At 38.4% G+C, this 17,628-nt stretch overlaps 1 protein-coding gene across 2 annotated transcripts in view; it reads right to left on the bottom strand.

Moving 5' to 3' along the window:
- Positions 1-17,628, bottom strand: part of GATB (glutamyl-tRNA amidotransferase subunit B) — a 44,031-nt gene that overhangs the window by 20,869 nt on the left and 5,534 nt on the right. For both annotated transcript variants that reach the window (XM_085313159.1, XM_085313158.1), the window contains exons 3-6: positions 7,600-7,713; positions 5,190-5,388; positions 4,086-4,208; positions 1,032-1,145 (exon numbers count right to left, since the gene is read on the bottom strand). In XM_085313159.1, the coding sequence (XP_085169285.1) occupies positions 1,032-1,145; positions 4,086-4,208; positions 5,190-5,388; positions 7,600-7,713 (550 nt within the window). The remainder of the gene's footprint in view (positions 1-1,031; positions 1,146-4,085; positions 4,209-5,189; positions 5,389-7,599; positions 7,714-17,628) is intronic.

Here is a 17,628-nt window from a genome sequence, read left to right as displayed (position 1 = left end):
CAGTTATACCACACAATTAGTTTTTATACACTTGACTATTTCCTTTTTCACTGCTATGTAATAATGGAAAGGTTTTTTGTTTTAACCTTAATGAAATCAACAGCAGTAGTTACAGGCAAAATTATCACTGTCACTGTCTCTCCCTAGCACTGTTTACTTCTTTTGCATGTTCTCCTCATTTTCTTTCATTCTCTTTAAAACAGAAAATGTTTCTCCCAGGCACTGCAGTCAAGCCACGCATTCCTAGTGACCTTCTTATCACCCAGCCGAGCATTTGGAATGAGAATTCTCATCTTCTTCATGCCAGTTTTGTTTTGGAGATGTAATAATCATCCTTTCCTGCTCATACCCAAGCTGCAGCTGCATGCTCTCTGAATTTCACACACACCGTCTATTGTACTCAGCCGAAAGCAATCAGCTTCATCTGAGGACACAGGGCTAGTGAAAATATAGATCAAAACTAAACATCCTGAACATTGAATCATCTGCTTTCTTGCAGGCATAGAGTCACCTCTGCAAGAAAACTGCAGTCTAACATGCTGGCTACCCCTGYGGTACCCCATACCAAGATATATTTTGTCAGGGAACAGCAAGAGCAGGGAGACAAGCCAGGAGACAAAGATGACCACAGCACAAGCAGTGCCCTCACTGACTGGGGACAGTCTCACAGGGCCTGAACAGCATGGGCTGAGCTGTGTACTAGTAACAGGCTCCATCTACAGTCTCAGTCAGGGTGAGGGGGTTTATCAGGTCCAGGGTCCATCCAGGGAGTCCAGTCAGACTACAGTGTAGGTCCAAGGCCCATCAGGAGACAGGACTGTAAACAGGCACATTTATGATGCAGTTCAAGCAAAGTTGAGGCCTGWGCATAAATGGGACTCCTGGACCCATGGGCAGAGAGCATGGATGGGAGGTCCAGGTAGTCAGGGCAATTAAGACCTATTAGTGTACTCAGGGCCCTGACATATTTCACTTACTGAGACCACATAAAATGTCTACAGTGCTCCAGTAATGAAGTTACCATCATTTACCTACTGCTTTTGCCAGGAATCGTATGCTATTGATATTCTTCACTTCAGTCCTCACTCCATAAGGCTCTCCAGGGTGATGGACAGAAACATTGGCATCCACTCTCAGCTGACCCTCTGTAAAAGGAAACCTCATCAACAGAATAGTCTGCCCTCTACACTGGAATGAAAACCTTGGCATGCATTAAACTGCGTATTATGTGCAGAGCATTAATAACGGACTTCCATGTGTTCAGAAATGAGTAACATCTATCTCATAATAGCTTTCTGTTTGTGATTCCATTTCAAACCTCTGAGCCAATCATTCAAAATTTCTGGGATTACAACCTTTTTTTTTTTTTTTCTTTTTTTCCCCTAATAGTATCGCTCATCATTCCTCTCAGAGRAAACTGTATAGTGCAGTAAAGGGCAAATCCTCTAAGCCATATAGTGAGAAGAGTTACTGATTCACAGCCCTTAAAGAAAGGGCAGAATTAGACAAGTCATTTATAGTAGTGGACTGAAAGCTTCCATTCCTCTAAAAACAGCACAAAAACACCTTCTGGAATTACAATTTGATGGATGCATACTACCCTAGAATGGAACACAAAAACTTGCAGTTATGTTGAACAGATTTACTAAGGTGTCCTTGGGAATTTACAGTTCAAGGACAAAATGTCAGAAACAGTGGATTTTTTGTAATTTTTTTCYTCTCTGCTTGAAGTAATTGCAATCTCTTCCAAACAAATTTCCCTGGCTGCCAAAAACTGAAACTGAACACAAAGTTACACATAAAATTCCTACACTTTTAGTTCAAAAATGGCCTAATGTTCTCAGGGATATTTTCTGACTCAATCACAAGTAACTCAGAATTTTATCCTTACAGTTTTCCCTCTAAATACATCYCTTCTAAGACGAGTTTACCACTGTTAGTCAATTGAGGGAAAAAAGAAACGTGAGAGGTTACACTATAAAATACACATCATTTTTTCCCTATTGCACAGAGAACATCTCTAGACTTCCTCTTTGTTGTTTAATTTCAAATACAGATAAAAAGAAACAAAACATGTGATGTTTCTATACAGCAGCGCTACTAAGAAAATGCAAAACAGCTCAGTGTTAAACCTGCAAAGAAGTCTAGAGCTTAGAACTCATTCAGGTCAATGGATGTAAATTGACTAGAGAGGACTTGGTACACGCTGTAAAAGTAGGCTGGATGTCAGCACATTAATTTTCTCTGTCTTCACAGAGCCTTGCCAGACATGTAAATGAAGGACAAAGGTGCTGGAGTGACCCAGCATCTCTTCGAAGAGAAGTTGCATGGGCTCATTCTTTGGGATGAAACCAGTGCTTGTTTCAACAGAGGAATATTCTTGTCTTGTCCCTGTTTCATTTTGAGACACTGTCTGCTTCTACTTGGATGCAGGTGTCAATGTGACAAGACAATGAAGTTAATCAACCACAAGTGAAAGGAGAGCCAGGCACCATGTGTTCTTAAAAAGGTTTTCTCCCTGCAAGCCCAGCTTCTTTTCCCACTTGATCATCTTGCAATGAAATCATGTTTTCATTTGTCTGTTGTTAACAAAATAAGAGCTGATAAAATTGGGTGTTTCTATTCTGTGAACATACAAGTAGAATAAAGGTAAAATGAGAGCAAGTAAAGCCCTTATTTGAAAACAAGTAATTATGGTGAAATAAAAACACAGTAGAAAGCTCTTAAAAACACCACTTGGAAAAAAAAAATTCCAAATACTTTTAAAGCCAACTATACTACAGGGAAAATATTTCCAATGCTGGAATCCTCCTTTAAAGTCAGAAATCTCATTGCATCAAAAGATACCACAGTGCAATTCCAATGGAACTCTTAAGGTCAAATTCAGCAGTGATAAATGATGATATAAGGGTATGTGTATCATGACCTGGGAAGAAGTGTCCAAAATGGATGCTTAATTTTAACMACCATCCCCCATCTGATGCGTGTAAAACTAGCATGAGAAAAGATTCTGACAGAAAAAGCAGGTAAGGCAAGGTACTGTGTCAACATATATAATGTCTAGCAATTATTACTTCATTCTCTACATTAAATTAGATTCAAATCACTAGCCAACATTTCTTGGGTCACATCAGTCTTGGGTGATACATGGGCTGCTCTAACTCAGCTCTCTAGGAGATGTATCCATTTATACTAYGACCCGAATTTGTTGCTAGATCAGTAAGGCCAATCATTACAGGCAAAAAAAAGTTTAAATTGTGAACACTAACAGGCAACACATATTTGGATATATATGTGTCTGTAGATGAAAGAGCGAAATTGTCTTTTAAATTCTCAAGTAGAAGCCTGTTACTTGCAAGCTGCAACCATAGGCTGGTAATGCTCAAGATTGGTATCTGCAAGCAGCTGCGCACAAACTAAGATGACTTTCTGTCTGACCTCCCCAGTCCAGCAGTGATCTCCCTACTGGGAAATGAAGTTGAGACCTAGTGAACATAATGCTGGAGGTCAGGGAGGGAGTGTGTGAAATAATAAAGTAAAATCTCTAATCTCACTGGTTCTTAAATAAATCCCAGTACCCAGATCTGCCACAGGTTGTCACTTACTCTGTCTCACCCAACACCARTATAGATTTACTGCTTACATCGATCTTGTGACCAACTGCGACCTATCACACAGCTTGTGACACAATCCATGCTCTCACTGACTGTGGCCCGTAACTTCCATATTCTATAACTAATCATCACTACAGAGCTTCTGGACTGCAGCTCTGTGGCAAGCAAGATGAGGACAGACAGGGAGAAACACCACAGGAAGTGTACACTCCTTCCTGCCCACTAATTTATCCTGAAAATTAATGTGAAGTGATATAAAATCTAACACTGCAAAGCTCTGCAGAGGAAAGTAGGCCCTTAAGGACATCTGAAGCATGACAGACATTAGGACAGGCTCTAAGGATTTTAAAAACAGCAATGAGAAAAGGCTGTATTAAGCAACTGTAGAGCAAAATAACCAGAAGCTGCAAAACTCCTGGATATGCAAAGAATTACAGGTGACAAGGGAATGTGCCCCTCCCCCTTCCATACCTGCCATGATTGCCTGGCTGCTCCCAAGTGTTTGAAGAATAAGCTGAAGCTCTCTGACTGCTGCAGCTGCTTCTTCCCCACAGCACATATCGGGCTCCATGACAACCTCCATAAGGCCGACTCCTATCAGCAAAAGAGACAAGAGATTTCCAACAACAGCTTTTGATTTTGGCAAATTAGAGTGCAACTGGCTAAACACACGAAAGCACTTGGGCTTTTTTTGAAAAAAAATAAACCTCCATGTATTATTTAGTAACTGTCACAATGGGCCTAGCTGCAGATTGCTACAAAACCTTTTCCTCCTTTTATTTTTTAAAGCAATAGGCAACCTGTGGACATTCCTCCAGCCCTTAATGACAGGCAGAACAGAAGGAAACACTTCTCTGCCTTTTTTTTCAGAGAACGGCTATATAAAACCAGTCTGATTTCAGATTCAAATTGATTTTTCTTAAGCTAATTTTAGAACAGACAGAACTATAAACAGCTGTACTCTAGCATTTAGTTTCAGAATCCAGTTTTCAGAGAATACGAGCAATGGACACAATAGGCTACACYATCCAGGTTACTGCCTGTGTTGTGTACTAACTTGGCTCAACTAGTCTACAGTTTCAAAGTTTAAAGAGAGCTTTTTCTACACTTTTTCAAAGCTAGSAATTAAAAGAAACGCCTGACACATGCAGTGATGATTCCAACAGCTATTCCTTCTACATACAAACTTGCTTCATTAGGAGTCTGCGGGTGTTTTTTTGTTTTGTTTTGTTTTWWAAAAAAAAATCYRATGCTYACAGTGGCAAGAGCTTAAATAGCTCTTTGGGCTGAGTGGCTGTGCGTGACTGACAGTTTTGCGTAATTGGAGCCAACAGATTTCTAACTTGCTATTGCCAAATGCCATCAGTCAACAACGACAAGAAAGGCCCAATGACCATTAAAAAATGCAAGCATTCCTCTACTGTAAATGTAATGGTCATTTTGATGTGTTTTGATTTTCAGGAAAACAGACACCAGCTAGCTTTAATTTTTTACATGTTCCCTGTTACCTATCTAACTTTAAAGACTAATCTTACACAGAAAGGAAGAAAAAATAGGAAAAYAATCCAAGCCTACCAGCCCTATTCAAGTCAACAAGAGTCTGGCTCCTTGCATCATCATGAAGACTCTTTCCACTGTCTTGCTCCAACTGGATTTGCTTAATCCTCACGGTTTTGGTCACCATCTGGCTCATTTTGTTGTCTATGCAGAAACTGTATGACAGACTCCCATTCACCGCAATAGGAACTCTTTGCTGAGTGATTTGATAGCCAGCCTGTCAACAAAATTAGCTGTATAGTCAAATAAAACATTCACTTTACAGAAAGCACAGCCAAACACAGATTAGAGACTAAAAACAAAACGGAAAATGCAACATTTTCCACAGTGACCTAAGTGCAGCGATAGAAAACATGCACAAATTCACAAGCTGTATTGCTTCACTGAAAGAGAAGCAAACTGGAAGATGAGACTTGAACTCAAAGTAACTGTGTTGAGTTGTAGGTCTGGGAAAAAAAAGGAGAGTGCTCCTCAATAAGGGCAAGTGTAAAGACAGTACACTAATGCAAAAACGATCAATAACCAACTGCACAAACACTTGCCGTGGATGACTAAGTTTTCCTGATGCTTTCTTAGGGCAGGAAATGGACTAGAAAAGGTTCTTCTACACCTGTGATTCTCTGATCATGATGTATTTTGTCTGAAGACACTAACCCTACCTCCATCCCCAAGCTTGGACTACTACTCATCTTCCTGTCAGGTTGAATCTCCCTCTCTGCCTGTTCAGCACCTATTTATTAGGTGGAAGAAAAATGGAGGAAGGTGAAAGGGGGGGAGGGGGAGGGAATCAAGAAAATGAGAAAGCTTAGTTGAGAAAGCTCAGTTTCATTAATGCAGCAATTTACAAGCTGGACACTGCAACTCCACATAACGCACACAACTGATAAAYGCCACAGCAGACTCGGGGCTCCACTGAAGGAGGAAACTGCCAGTCAGATAAAAGGTTGGCAGCGACAAAGTACTGGAATCACTGCACTGACCTAAGAATAAAGGAGCGAATAATTTATTCTGTTGAGGTAGAGTCCTTACATCTTCCTCCTTGCTAGTAAGTCCAGCAGTGAGAATTAAAAAAAAAAAAAAAAAAAAAAGTCAAATTTTAATGATTTGGGAGGAGGCTTCTACTCTAAAGTTTGAAGATGGCAGCAGTGTGCTGGGGTGGAGTGCAATGGTCTGGCACAGAGAACACCTCAGTTTATACAGACAATGAAGTGCATGATCCTCTAGTCATGATCACTACAATAAAAATAAAATAACTGACTCTATGCAGTCTATGCTAAACACACAGGTTTCCCACCTCCCACAGCTTCTCATTAAAATGATTTTTTAAAGCCTCAAACAGTGAGTGACAATAAACAGARAGAGTCCCATTTACCATCCAATGTCTCATTTTCAGAGCTAAYAATAATCTCATTGTCAAAAGACCTTAAGATTATTTTATCTGTTCTATACCGCTCATTAGCCTAAACTCAGCCTCTTATTACAGGGTTCCTGACTAGATCATTTCACTATGAAATGCAGGTTGGGCAGTTTATTGTCAGTGTCTTTAACAATAGAAGCCAGTCACTAGAAAACCGTAATTACAAGTTTCAAGCTAGTAAAAGGTGCCAGTATCGCCTTGACCCAAATTTCCATGCTTATCTGACCAGAGGATTTTGTAGTTCATGTCAYGGGGCAGTGACAGCACACAGTATGTACACACCCTCTTTTACCTCACTCTCATCCTCTAAACAAATGGATGAGATTTCTTTACCTCTTTACATSTTTATAATTAGAAAAGTTTAACGTCATTAAAACAGAAAAAAGGCCCAAACTCTGCTACATCCTCTTGTAATTACAGAAGTCAGGTTCTTAACTGATTTCACCATTCTTTCATCCACACCAAGTGCAGTAAAATGTATTCAACCTTCAGTGCTACTTTCTTCCAAATACGAAAACTGTACAAAGACTCACTTTTAAATTTACTGGAATTCCCGACTGAGCAAGTTTTAAAGGGAAATTAAATATTTTTAGGTTMTTAATCAGAGCAAAAAGACACTATTTACATTTATACCTTTGAAAGCTGTGTTTGTCATACATTCATTTTACATGAAGGACTATGATCAGACTGCTTTCACTCTGACAGACAATTAGTAGTAAATGCCAGGAATGGAAAACTTAAGGGGCAGAGTAGCTCCAGCTCCCAATTCAATTACATTAAGCCACTGGAATCGTGTAGCTAGGCAAGGAGTCAGCAATCAGAGCAATCATATTCAATCAGTAAGCACCAGGGTACAGCTGTCTATTCATCAGAGCACAGCACAGCATCCTGTTGGAGTGAGCAGCCTGAAAACAGAATAAGCATCTCTTCACTCCTACCCTATTGCCACCCATACTCCACAACTTGACCTTTCCTACAGCTGTAAAGGGACCAGCTATACTAGGTACTTACAGGCAGATCTGCATAGAAATAGTGTTTCCTGTCAAACAAGGACTTCTTGTTTATGCTGCAGTTGAGTGCCAGGCCTGTCATCACTGCTGCTTCTACGCATCTCCTGTTGAGAACCTAAGGAAACATGACACATGATTTTGTTCAGATATTCACTGTGCAACAAATGCATCTTCCACATGCTGCCTTATATGGAGCGTATATTCAATTTTGCTCACCTTCAGATGGCTTTATATTTCTTTCCTGGTGTGGGTAGGTCTTATTCATCATTAAAGCATTTGTAGTTAAAAATTTGCAAAAATTTAAGATGAAAAAACATTTTATCATGCCATAGAAGGCGGTGTGCACTGTTCTGGCTTGCTACTTTCGTGAATACCCCTGTATTCTTGCACTCTCAAAAATATACAAAAGACAAATCACAGCAAATGATAATTGACTTGTACCCAGYTGCCACCTCACTGGGAACACAGGGGTTCTGAGTTAGGGACTGTGGTGCCATTTCAGTAGAATGCCTTAGAACACCTGTGCCAACACTGAATTCCTAAGAATTTACATATAGACTTCTGTGCTTCACTGAACAAGGATGAAATTAAGCACATTTATATGCTTGCTACAATGGAACCAAAGAGACATCAATTAATCCCATTGTTGCAGACACACATGCATTTCTAGGACCGAAGGAATCCATAAGCTTAAGGCTCCTGGAGAATGCCACGTGATCTGAAGACCCAGTAGGGCCTTCGTGAAGACGGGAAGAGTTGAATTGGGGCTGCAGTTCTGCAACCCAGCACTCTCAGTGCTACATCATTCTACCTTCCAAGTTGGCTCAGAATTGAGGAGACAAATAATGCCATTCCGAAAAGTACTAGCAAGCAGGGTCCCAAAGTTAATGCTTTATTCAAATGTATTCTCATTAMTTTAACAGTTCGTTCAACTAACATTAAATTGATAAAACTGAAAAAAGGGGACTAGAGGACTAAATTTGCCTTAATAACTCTGACATGCTCACATTTACCACGTTTTAAAACAAGAGCACAACTTTATCCATCTTATTTTGCTCTGTACAGCTGCCAAGAAGTCCTGCTTCCACAAGGACCATTAAAGCAGCACATTAGGTACAGCAATTTAGAAAAATTCATCTACATTCAGCAGAAAATAGAAGTGTAGATCTTAAGTATTACTTTCTTCACTATTTCTGAGTATTTACTTTTATTATACACCAGCCTGACTTCTGAGAACAGTTTGAGCATACTTTTCCTATCATCTACTTCACTGCTAAATGACTCTCTGTTTAGTTTTCTAGTATTTGAGAAATCAAAATTTCATTGAAAAATAACAGAAATTCTTCATATAACAGAAACTTAAAAATTGCTTCAAATCTTCAGTGTAACTATATATGGCTAATGAGTGCACCACCCTGTTGGGGCAGATTATATTTATTAAAAATTCTAAAGGACACATAAAGCAAATATTGAAAGAGGAAAAAGGAAGAATTATTTCTCATAGAAATGTTGTTCGGCAGTAAAATGAACCCARTTAGTCATGACTGTAAAATAAAGTAAAATAGTCAACTTCAAAATATTAATTTATTTTACTGTCATAGCTGCAGTTCATTACCTAGCATATGCTTCCATTTTCAGCAATTAAGTGCTGAAAATAGCATTTATCCTCCAGACAGTACATTTTTTTTTTTGTTTTTTTTTTTTACTGTTTAAGTAAGTTGATCATAACGTTAGTCCAATTGTTGAATGCGTAAAATACCCTAACATTTCTAACTACATAAGCAATGTACATAAAGCCTTATGGCATGAGCCTATTCAGCTTTACAAGCTAGGAAAATCTATGCCAATCAAGTCTTTTTAACAGGTGATCACCAAAAACCATCAGGCTCTATAAGGACTGGGTAGACTCAGAACGCTACTGCACCAAAAACAGTGGACAAATGCTCAATAGCTTACTATAATGTTTCCTGATGGTGAAGGATGATGAATGCTTCTGAACCTGAGAACAAAGTAAAACCCAAGCCACCAGTTGCAGTAAGTTAGAGTCTCATAGAGGTTCAGCAATCACAGGTAGAGTTTTGATAGCGACTGCACGACAATTACCACCTTTGACCACTYGCTCTTCTGCTTTTATTTCAAACAAAGTACAGTACATTTTACTCATCAGCCTACGAGATAACACTGCTTTAGGGTGAAGAAAATAATCCCCACATACGTTTTAYGTTAGTGAGCCTCTGCACTACTGCTGATGAGCCATTTTGGGAGCTGTGGGGAAAAATTGGTTAAAAAAAAAAAAAAAAAGTGAAGTATCGATTATTTTCTATGCAATATTGCTAGGTATTTAGATTAAAGCGATGCATATGTATCCCCAATGGATTGGATCATAGTAACCCAATCATTGTATGCATACGCATCATTACTCATGCACTAGTAAAAYCTCCTGTGCTATTTCTTTATTGACCTCTGTGGTGATAAAAGACATTGCAAATTAAATCTTCTCCATAGTGCCATATTGAGATATCTACCATGCCAATCTGYTTCCCTTCCCCTGTTTGACAATTAAGAATATGCCGACACTCTACTTCCTTAAAAATCAAAAGCTACCAGCTTARTTTTTCTCCATTTCCAAAGTGACTAATTTACTACTACTTGTTCCAGTATTTTATGATCAAAGCTGTGCACATAAAGCAGAGATGGTTAGGCAAACTACTACTTTTCCTTGGAACAAGTCTAGCTTTTCAAATAATCTTCAGTGATAAATATCAATTCAGTACGTGAAACTTCCCACACTAATGACCTAGAATAAGTCCCCCCAGCTTGGTTATGTTGTAAGCTGTTATTAAGTTGACAGCTTTGACTAGCACTGAAGATTTAAATTACTGGCTTGCACTGACAAGCTGCCAGTCTAGTATGTTAGCAAAGCACTGGCCTTGAAAGAAAGCTATGTAGTTCCTGGAATAGCTATGGACAAAACACAAGAATCTASGAAGCCTTCCTAAATATTTCTGGTCTTCTAAAACTGAGACATTCCCAACACATATTTATTTCAAGAAATTCCAGGAAASATATCAGAAGAGAAAATGTTAATTGTTTGTACTGAAATTAATGAAAATCCTTACCAGTGGCATCCCACCAACAGCACCATTTCCCATGTAGCTATGTTACCTGGCTAGAGCACCATGGTAACTGAAGGCCAGAGGAATGAAAGAACAATCCAGCAAAGATCTCTCTTTTTCTGATATTTGTCTGCTCTTTACATCTTTTCCCCAAGCAGAAAGATTCCTTTCACAAATTTATCATTCAGTTGCAATTTCTTTGTTGCAAAGTTCTTTGTATTAAATACAAGACTGTTCAATAGCTATAAGACTGTATACAATACACTCAACCGCACAAATTCCCACCAAAACTCAATTTGTAACAGGTTCAGKTTTTTTAACCAACAGGTTTGCTCATTGTATTAATACATTAAAGAATGTTGGTTCTTTTTTTTAGGTGAAAATACATGTTTCTATATGTAGTAAATAATCATTTTTACATATTAAGAGAGTAAGAGAATATTTTACATACTAAGAGAACTACTTGTTTTGCTAATGAGTATTACACAGAATGAATGAAAAAAAAAARGGAATTGCCTAAATGACTTGCATGGAAAAAATTTATTTTTGCTGTTCTTTTAAAAAATATTTATTATGGCAGTGGCACCTCAGTGTCAGATGATATGGATATAGATATACAACAGTGTATTCCTTGTACTAAATATTGTAAAATCAGAGTCACTCCCCAGAAATTCTAAAATTCTTTGATTCTAAGTCACATATGTTAATAAAGTAATTTCATATTAATCAGCTATCCCAAGAMGACCTTCATTCCCATTTATAATCAGGGAGAAATCATCATCTTGTAATTAACTACAGGACTATTTATCTAGGAAATACTTAATTTTATCTCCTTTTCGTTCAAAGTAACAGCTGGAAGTAGGAACTAGTGCAATGTATTTAGCTAGCTCTCTGTAGACCAGGCAGTAATCTTTAGAAACCTCAACAGATATATCTAATCATATTTCCAGGTACTCCTACTGCATATCCCTCTAATTTTTATTTGCTTCCACTAATGGTTATATTCTGTCTCATCATTCTGCTCTATTATAAGTCCCAACTTGCTCTAACATATGGTTCCTTGAAGTTCATTCATAAATTAAACCTCAAAATAAGTTGCTCCCACGTCTACTTGGTCTACATGTGACCGTGACTCTTCACGCTGACACCGCAGATGAGTATCTCAATGCAGAGTTCTTCTTTGGYGTCTGCTCACCCGCACAAAAGGACACAACTATCTTGTAGATATGACTTACAGGATGTACATTAAAAATAAGAGCTAATCATACCCTAAATCACCCACTATTTCAACAGATCCACAATCAGATCCCTCCCTCTAGGCATRTAGTAACAGTTTTTAAAAAGAACAAGCAAATCCCAGTCTTAYTGTTCATTTGGCCTGCAAAGAGCCCATCTGTTCCAAAAAATAAAGTCTCTAACTGCAACTAAAGTTTGAAGAGTAGCTTCAGTCTAGGTCTGCTGCATTTCAGTACAGCATCTGCTCCACAGCATACTTCCTGCCCTAAGATGAGCGTTACGTTCTTATCCCTAAAGAAACKGGGGGAGGGCAGCAGAAGCAGAGCAGTCATTTTAAATGAAGATTTTAAATTAACAGAAAGAGAATGAAATGGTAACTGAGAAGCTGCAGCAGCCAAGGAAGATAATTTTTTTTTGTTAAATAGAATCTTAATATATTTTCTAATTTCATTTTTCTGCAATCTGGTTCTGAAGATACATCCTGCTATACAAAACAAATTAATGTCCTTAACCTTGTCTGCTGGCAAAGCCAGCTTGCAGTGATGCAACGCACACTCAAGGTGTATCTTAAAACCAGGGAACTCAGACATGTCAACAGTGCCCAGCTCTCAAACATATTACTTCCACGTGTATCCAAAAAGATAACTGGGCATAGTGTCTTTCAGTTGAAAATCTAGTTTGAGAGTTTGTATCACAAGGCTTAGAATAGGAGGAAGCATCTTCCTGTGGCAGTGATGACCAAATAAATTCACCAGGAGCAGTGAGAAATTCTGACCTTGGGGGTACAAAAAATGGAGAGYATCACCAGATTCATAGCTGCTTAACTACTGTCTGACTTCTGGGTTTCTCAGTCCTTTGAGATAGCRCAGTGTTAGTGTAGTGTTAAAAAAACAAAGAAAGAAAAATCAATTCAGACCACTGCATGGTCAAAGGGCTCAAGGGTGTAAATGGAAAAAAAATGTATTTTCTGAGTGAGGCAGCCAATGCAGTGGCATTGCTCTGGACTACTGATCTTTGGGCTGACACACATACCATGGCTAAAACAAAACTAACTTCTGCCATGCAGAACTGGAACTGGTTCCAAATAGAAGAACTGACAGGAAAGAATTTGGCTTCTTCAATGTAACTGAGATTGGTTTTCTCAGAGAAATTCAAAGCAGGCAGAGAAGAAAATAGACAGAGTTTATAAACCAACTGCTGCCCAGTTCATCCTTGCAGATGACTCTGCTTGTAGGCTTGGTAGTGGTCAGCTCAGTGGGTTTTCTGAGTTGTAACAAATTTTCACCTTTGATACACAGTGGCTGTCATTTTCCAYCATTTCTGAATCTTGGCTATCTGCYCTCTGCTGCCTGTTGCAGTCTTTATGTACAATGAAAGCTCCCAGTCCTTTGCTGCAACTCCCTCATCCCTTTTTCACYCATTTCTAGTCTCCTGAAACATGCTCATTTGCATTCACCAGAAAATGAGCCATCTTTCCCTCCAGTGTGGTCYTCCTGACCTAGATCTCGTAAGACAGTGCCACATGCAGATTGGGAACAAATAAAACGTAAGTAGTCTATCACACAAAGAGACAAGATACTTACTTAGACAAACAAAAGGCCACAAAATGCAACAAGTCTTGCAAAAAGCCATTAAGAAAGGAAAATAAAATTTCTTCTTAAAAGGCAAGTAAGTTTTTCTGAACAGCAGAACTAATGAAGACTAATTTCCTATGAATAATTGTCCTAGTTTGTTTTAGCTAGGCAGTGACCTCAACTGTATCTCTCCCATGATTCCCTCCACTTTTTCTTCTTTTCATCTAAATACTAGCAGGATGAGATTGGCACAGGAGATCCCAAAGTGAGTATAAATAGTGAGTATAAAGTGTCACAAATACCTGAATGGCAGCAGCCCAAATAAAGCTGACAGCAGTGGGGAAARGGGAATACAGAATCAATTGCTAATTTGAGTTTCCCCTCACACGAATGTTTGCTAGTATAGTCACAAAAACCTCTACAAAYTTGCTATTTTTGAGACAAATTTAGCTGAACCTGGTCAAAGGGTTCAAAAAGTATTAGCTGTTAGTGCAACTGCAAGAGTAATTTTTTTAATGGTAAAAGTCTTCCAAAAAACTGTTAATATGAAGAATGAAGAAGCAAGATGTTGTTTTGAAAAGTCAAAATGGTAAAAAAAAAAAAAAAAAAAAAAGAAAAAAGAACTGTACTTACTACAGGAATTCTTGCTTAACAGAACACTATTTGCATACTCATGCATACATATACTACCTTGGAGTTGGCCAAAGCGAGACCTCTGGAACCAAACCAATTTCTGCATACTGGGAGAAAATCTAAATCTAATTCAAAGTTACCAACACATACAAAATAACTGATAACAGAAGCAATAATAATTTGTCTGTCCAAAATCAYCCACTCACCGTTCAAACTTAACAAAAAGATAATCCCCAGCACACTAAGAAATATTATTTGAGAAAGGCTAGTGTGCTTTTCAGTAGCAATTTCAGATTGAATCCAGCAAGATGAGTCATTGATCTGTGTTGCTGTCATCTAATGGTCTTGCTGTCCAACAGTATCAAAGATGCCACAATAACTGTGGTAGCAGAACTATGCGAAAGAAACAAGACGCTGCAAGCGCTCGCTCCCCACAAARAGTTGGAAAAAAAATGCATAAAGCAAAGGCACTAAAAAAGAGTCAGAAGGAGATAAGAGAAAAATACATAGATAACATCACTGATGCACTGAAGGATCTACTGAAAAGGGTGATAGTAAGATGAGTATCAACTCAATGCAGTTCTAACTGGCAATTTTACATCAGTCAGAGGGACCTGTTAAGGATGAATGATGGAAAGCCAACAACAAAAAGGAAGAAACTCAATAGGTAGAACAGTTTCTGAGGTGCTAAGGAGACAAAGTCCTACAGAAACTGTTAGCCTTGACAAAAAGATCAAAACATCCAGAATGAATGTTTCAACTTCTCACAAATAAATAAGACACAGCAAAAAATGAGATAAAACAGTTACAAGGGACACCCTCAAAGCTTGAGAGAAGAGCATTGGCAGAAGTCTTCAAACACTTCAAAGTAAGAGTGGAGGTGTCTGCAGAAAAACAGCATTGTAGTTGAAGGAGAAAATAAGGTTGACCTAAGCAACTGCAGTAGCTGGGGAGGTATAACATTTCTTTTCAAAAACCAAAATTTTCTGTAGTTTCATTATTAAGAAAGATTCATAGATTAAGCAAGTGCTTACAACAAAGTTAAGGGAAAATGCAGGCCAAATTTTTGAACAGCTCACCAGGCACTYGCCATTTGTTCAAGCTCACCAGAGACTTGGGACCACAGTTTTGATTCTCACTTCTAACATCTAAACCTACTGGCAGCACAGATGCTGATGAAGGAGGTTAGTTCTACAGGTAACCTCAGCCTGTGAAGGTTCTTATGACAGTAGGAAAAAATATAATTGAGGGAAAAAAGCCCATAACCCAGCCCTGAAAGCAGGCCTCCCTTATCTTTCAAAGACTCTTGACCATAACAACAGTGCTGAACTGATGTCAATATTTAGGCAGGCTTTAATCCATCATTCAAGAGTCTATGAACTGCCAGGACCTTCTTAGAAAACAATGGTTTGAAAGTATATTTCTCTCTTCTAGTTCTTTTCAAAACTATATTGGATCTTCTCTTTAGAGGCTTCTCTTCTGAGATAAACATACTTTGCAAGTCCAGCAAGATGGGACACTGGGAGCAACAGAAGACTATTAACCACTGATGATGTGATGCATGTCACAAATCTTAATATTTTCAGGAGAGAATGGATTGCAGTAGAGATCTGATAGGTACCATCAGTTTTTAAGAAAATATCTTTTTTTCTTCTGGTGTACAATTATCACAGTTTTACTGAAAGAAATTACAAACAATTAAAGTGAACCTAGACTTAAGCAAATGGCTTAAAACAAAGATGCTCTCACCTTCTCTCCTTCTGGCACTGCCATTAGTATCTTTTGAGATGAGCTACAGAAGGATACAACAACCTAAGCATGATGTGGTTTCCAAAAGAAAAGAAAATGTAGATTACAGCAGCTAAATCAACATGCATACAAAGATCAGAAGACTGCCCAGGTCCTCAAGAAAGGTGTGTGCAGTTGAAAAGATTGTTATCAAAAGGCAAACTAAGAAGTAGGGTTTCTGAAAGCAAAGTACAAAGGAGTAAATTCATATGCATACCAGCAGGAATGTCGAAACAAAACTGAAGTCACAAGTTGGTAAAACAGCTGTTGCAATCACCAGGTTTAACAGGCACCAGCTATCAAAAATCTAGTTTAAAGTGTAAAGTGTAGRTTTTTAGTCTCAAATGCTTTTTTCATTCCAACATGTACAGATGAAAGATAGATCCACCAAAATCACACACAAAGCTCTCAATTCCTTTGAAAGCAAATGCATTAGGAAATCCTGGATATTGCACACATCTCAAACTCATCACAGCACCTGACAATTTATCACCCAATATATTTGGAAATATGACAGGTATCTGCCATTGCCAAGGATGGATGCAGCCTCAAYGTAGGAAGGGTGACTAAAGCACTCTTCATGTTCTCAGACTGGGAATCACCCCTATCAGGTCACTGGACAGCCATTCCACAGTGCAGTGTTGCAGGGTGGGGAAGGTAACAGCATCACACACACACTCTCAGCTTCCACAAACCACTGCAGCGACACTCCCCAGCTTTGGAGATGTCAGAGTTTGGAGTTTAAATTGCCAGAGGTGCAGAATCAGAAGCTAACGGCTGTTCTAGCACCTCTCTGTTCCAAGAGAAAGCTGTACTTCATTGCAGGAGTGTCATCATATAGCTGAGAAAAGATACAGAAGGGACCAAACACCTCCTTCCAACAATATTTACAAAGGGAATACTAAAGAAATTTAAAACAAGAGAATACATTATGGGACAGCAGAGTAGGTGAGTTCTCAGGCTCTCAAGGATGTTAAACAGAACAGAAAAAATATTACATATTAAAATAATATCAAGCATGTCACATGAGGTTTTACAGCAGTGCAACACAAACATCTTCTTCTGATGTCAAAAGAAATTTATCTTTTCTTCACTGGAAACAAGAGCTTGACCATTACCAAGTGTTTTGAAAACACTATTTTAAAAAAAGATAGAAGAGACACAGTTCACATTGTGAAGAGAATGAGGTTTAAATGCATGAGCTGTTAATGATTTCAAAATCCTTAAGACTGACGGGCTAACATTCATTCAAATCTTTATTAATTTAAACCTTGGTCATGTAAATCCTAAACTACATCTTAGCACACTTGTCTACAAAGAAACTGGATCACTCTTCCAGTTTAGTCACAAAGGAGTCAAAGATTAAAATACGCATCTTACTCTATGATTAGCAACAAGGACGGTAAATACAGACAACAAGGGTTTCAGCTACTAGATCTGCCATCTTATTTCAATGGCTGAGCTATTATTAAACTTTAGTTGAACACCTCAATCATGAAAATAGCTGGATTTGCTTTCTGTGAGCCCAATCTCATCTTTATAAATCTTTATAAAGATTTTCATAATTCTCCAAGAGGCTAAATCAGGCTGTAAGTGGATCCTCAGAAGAATTTTACATCAATCTACAGGTACCTATGCTGCACTATACACTGCCAACACATAGCTTAATACTGTCTTCATGTC

The sequence above is a fragment of the Rhea americana genome, unplaced genomic scaffold (assembly GCF_003343005.1).
Source record: "Rhea americana isolate MKP2758 unplaced genomic scaffold, rheAme1 scaffold_38, whole genome shotgun sequence".
Lineage (NCBI taxonomy): Eukaryota > Metazoa > Chordata > Aves > Rheiformes > Rheidae > Rhea > Rhea americana.
The sequence above is the reverse complement of the archived record's forward strand: the minus strand, read 5'-3'. Positions and strand labels throughout refer to the sequence as shown.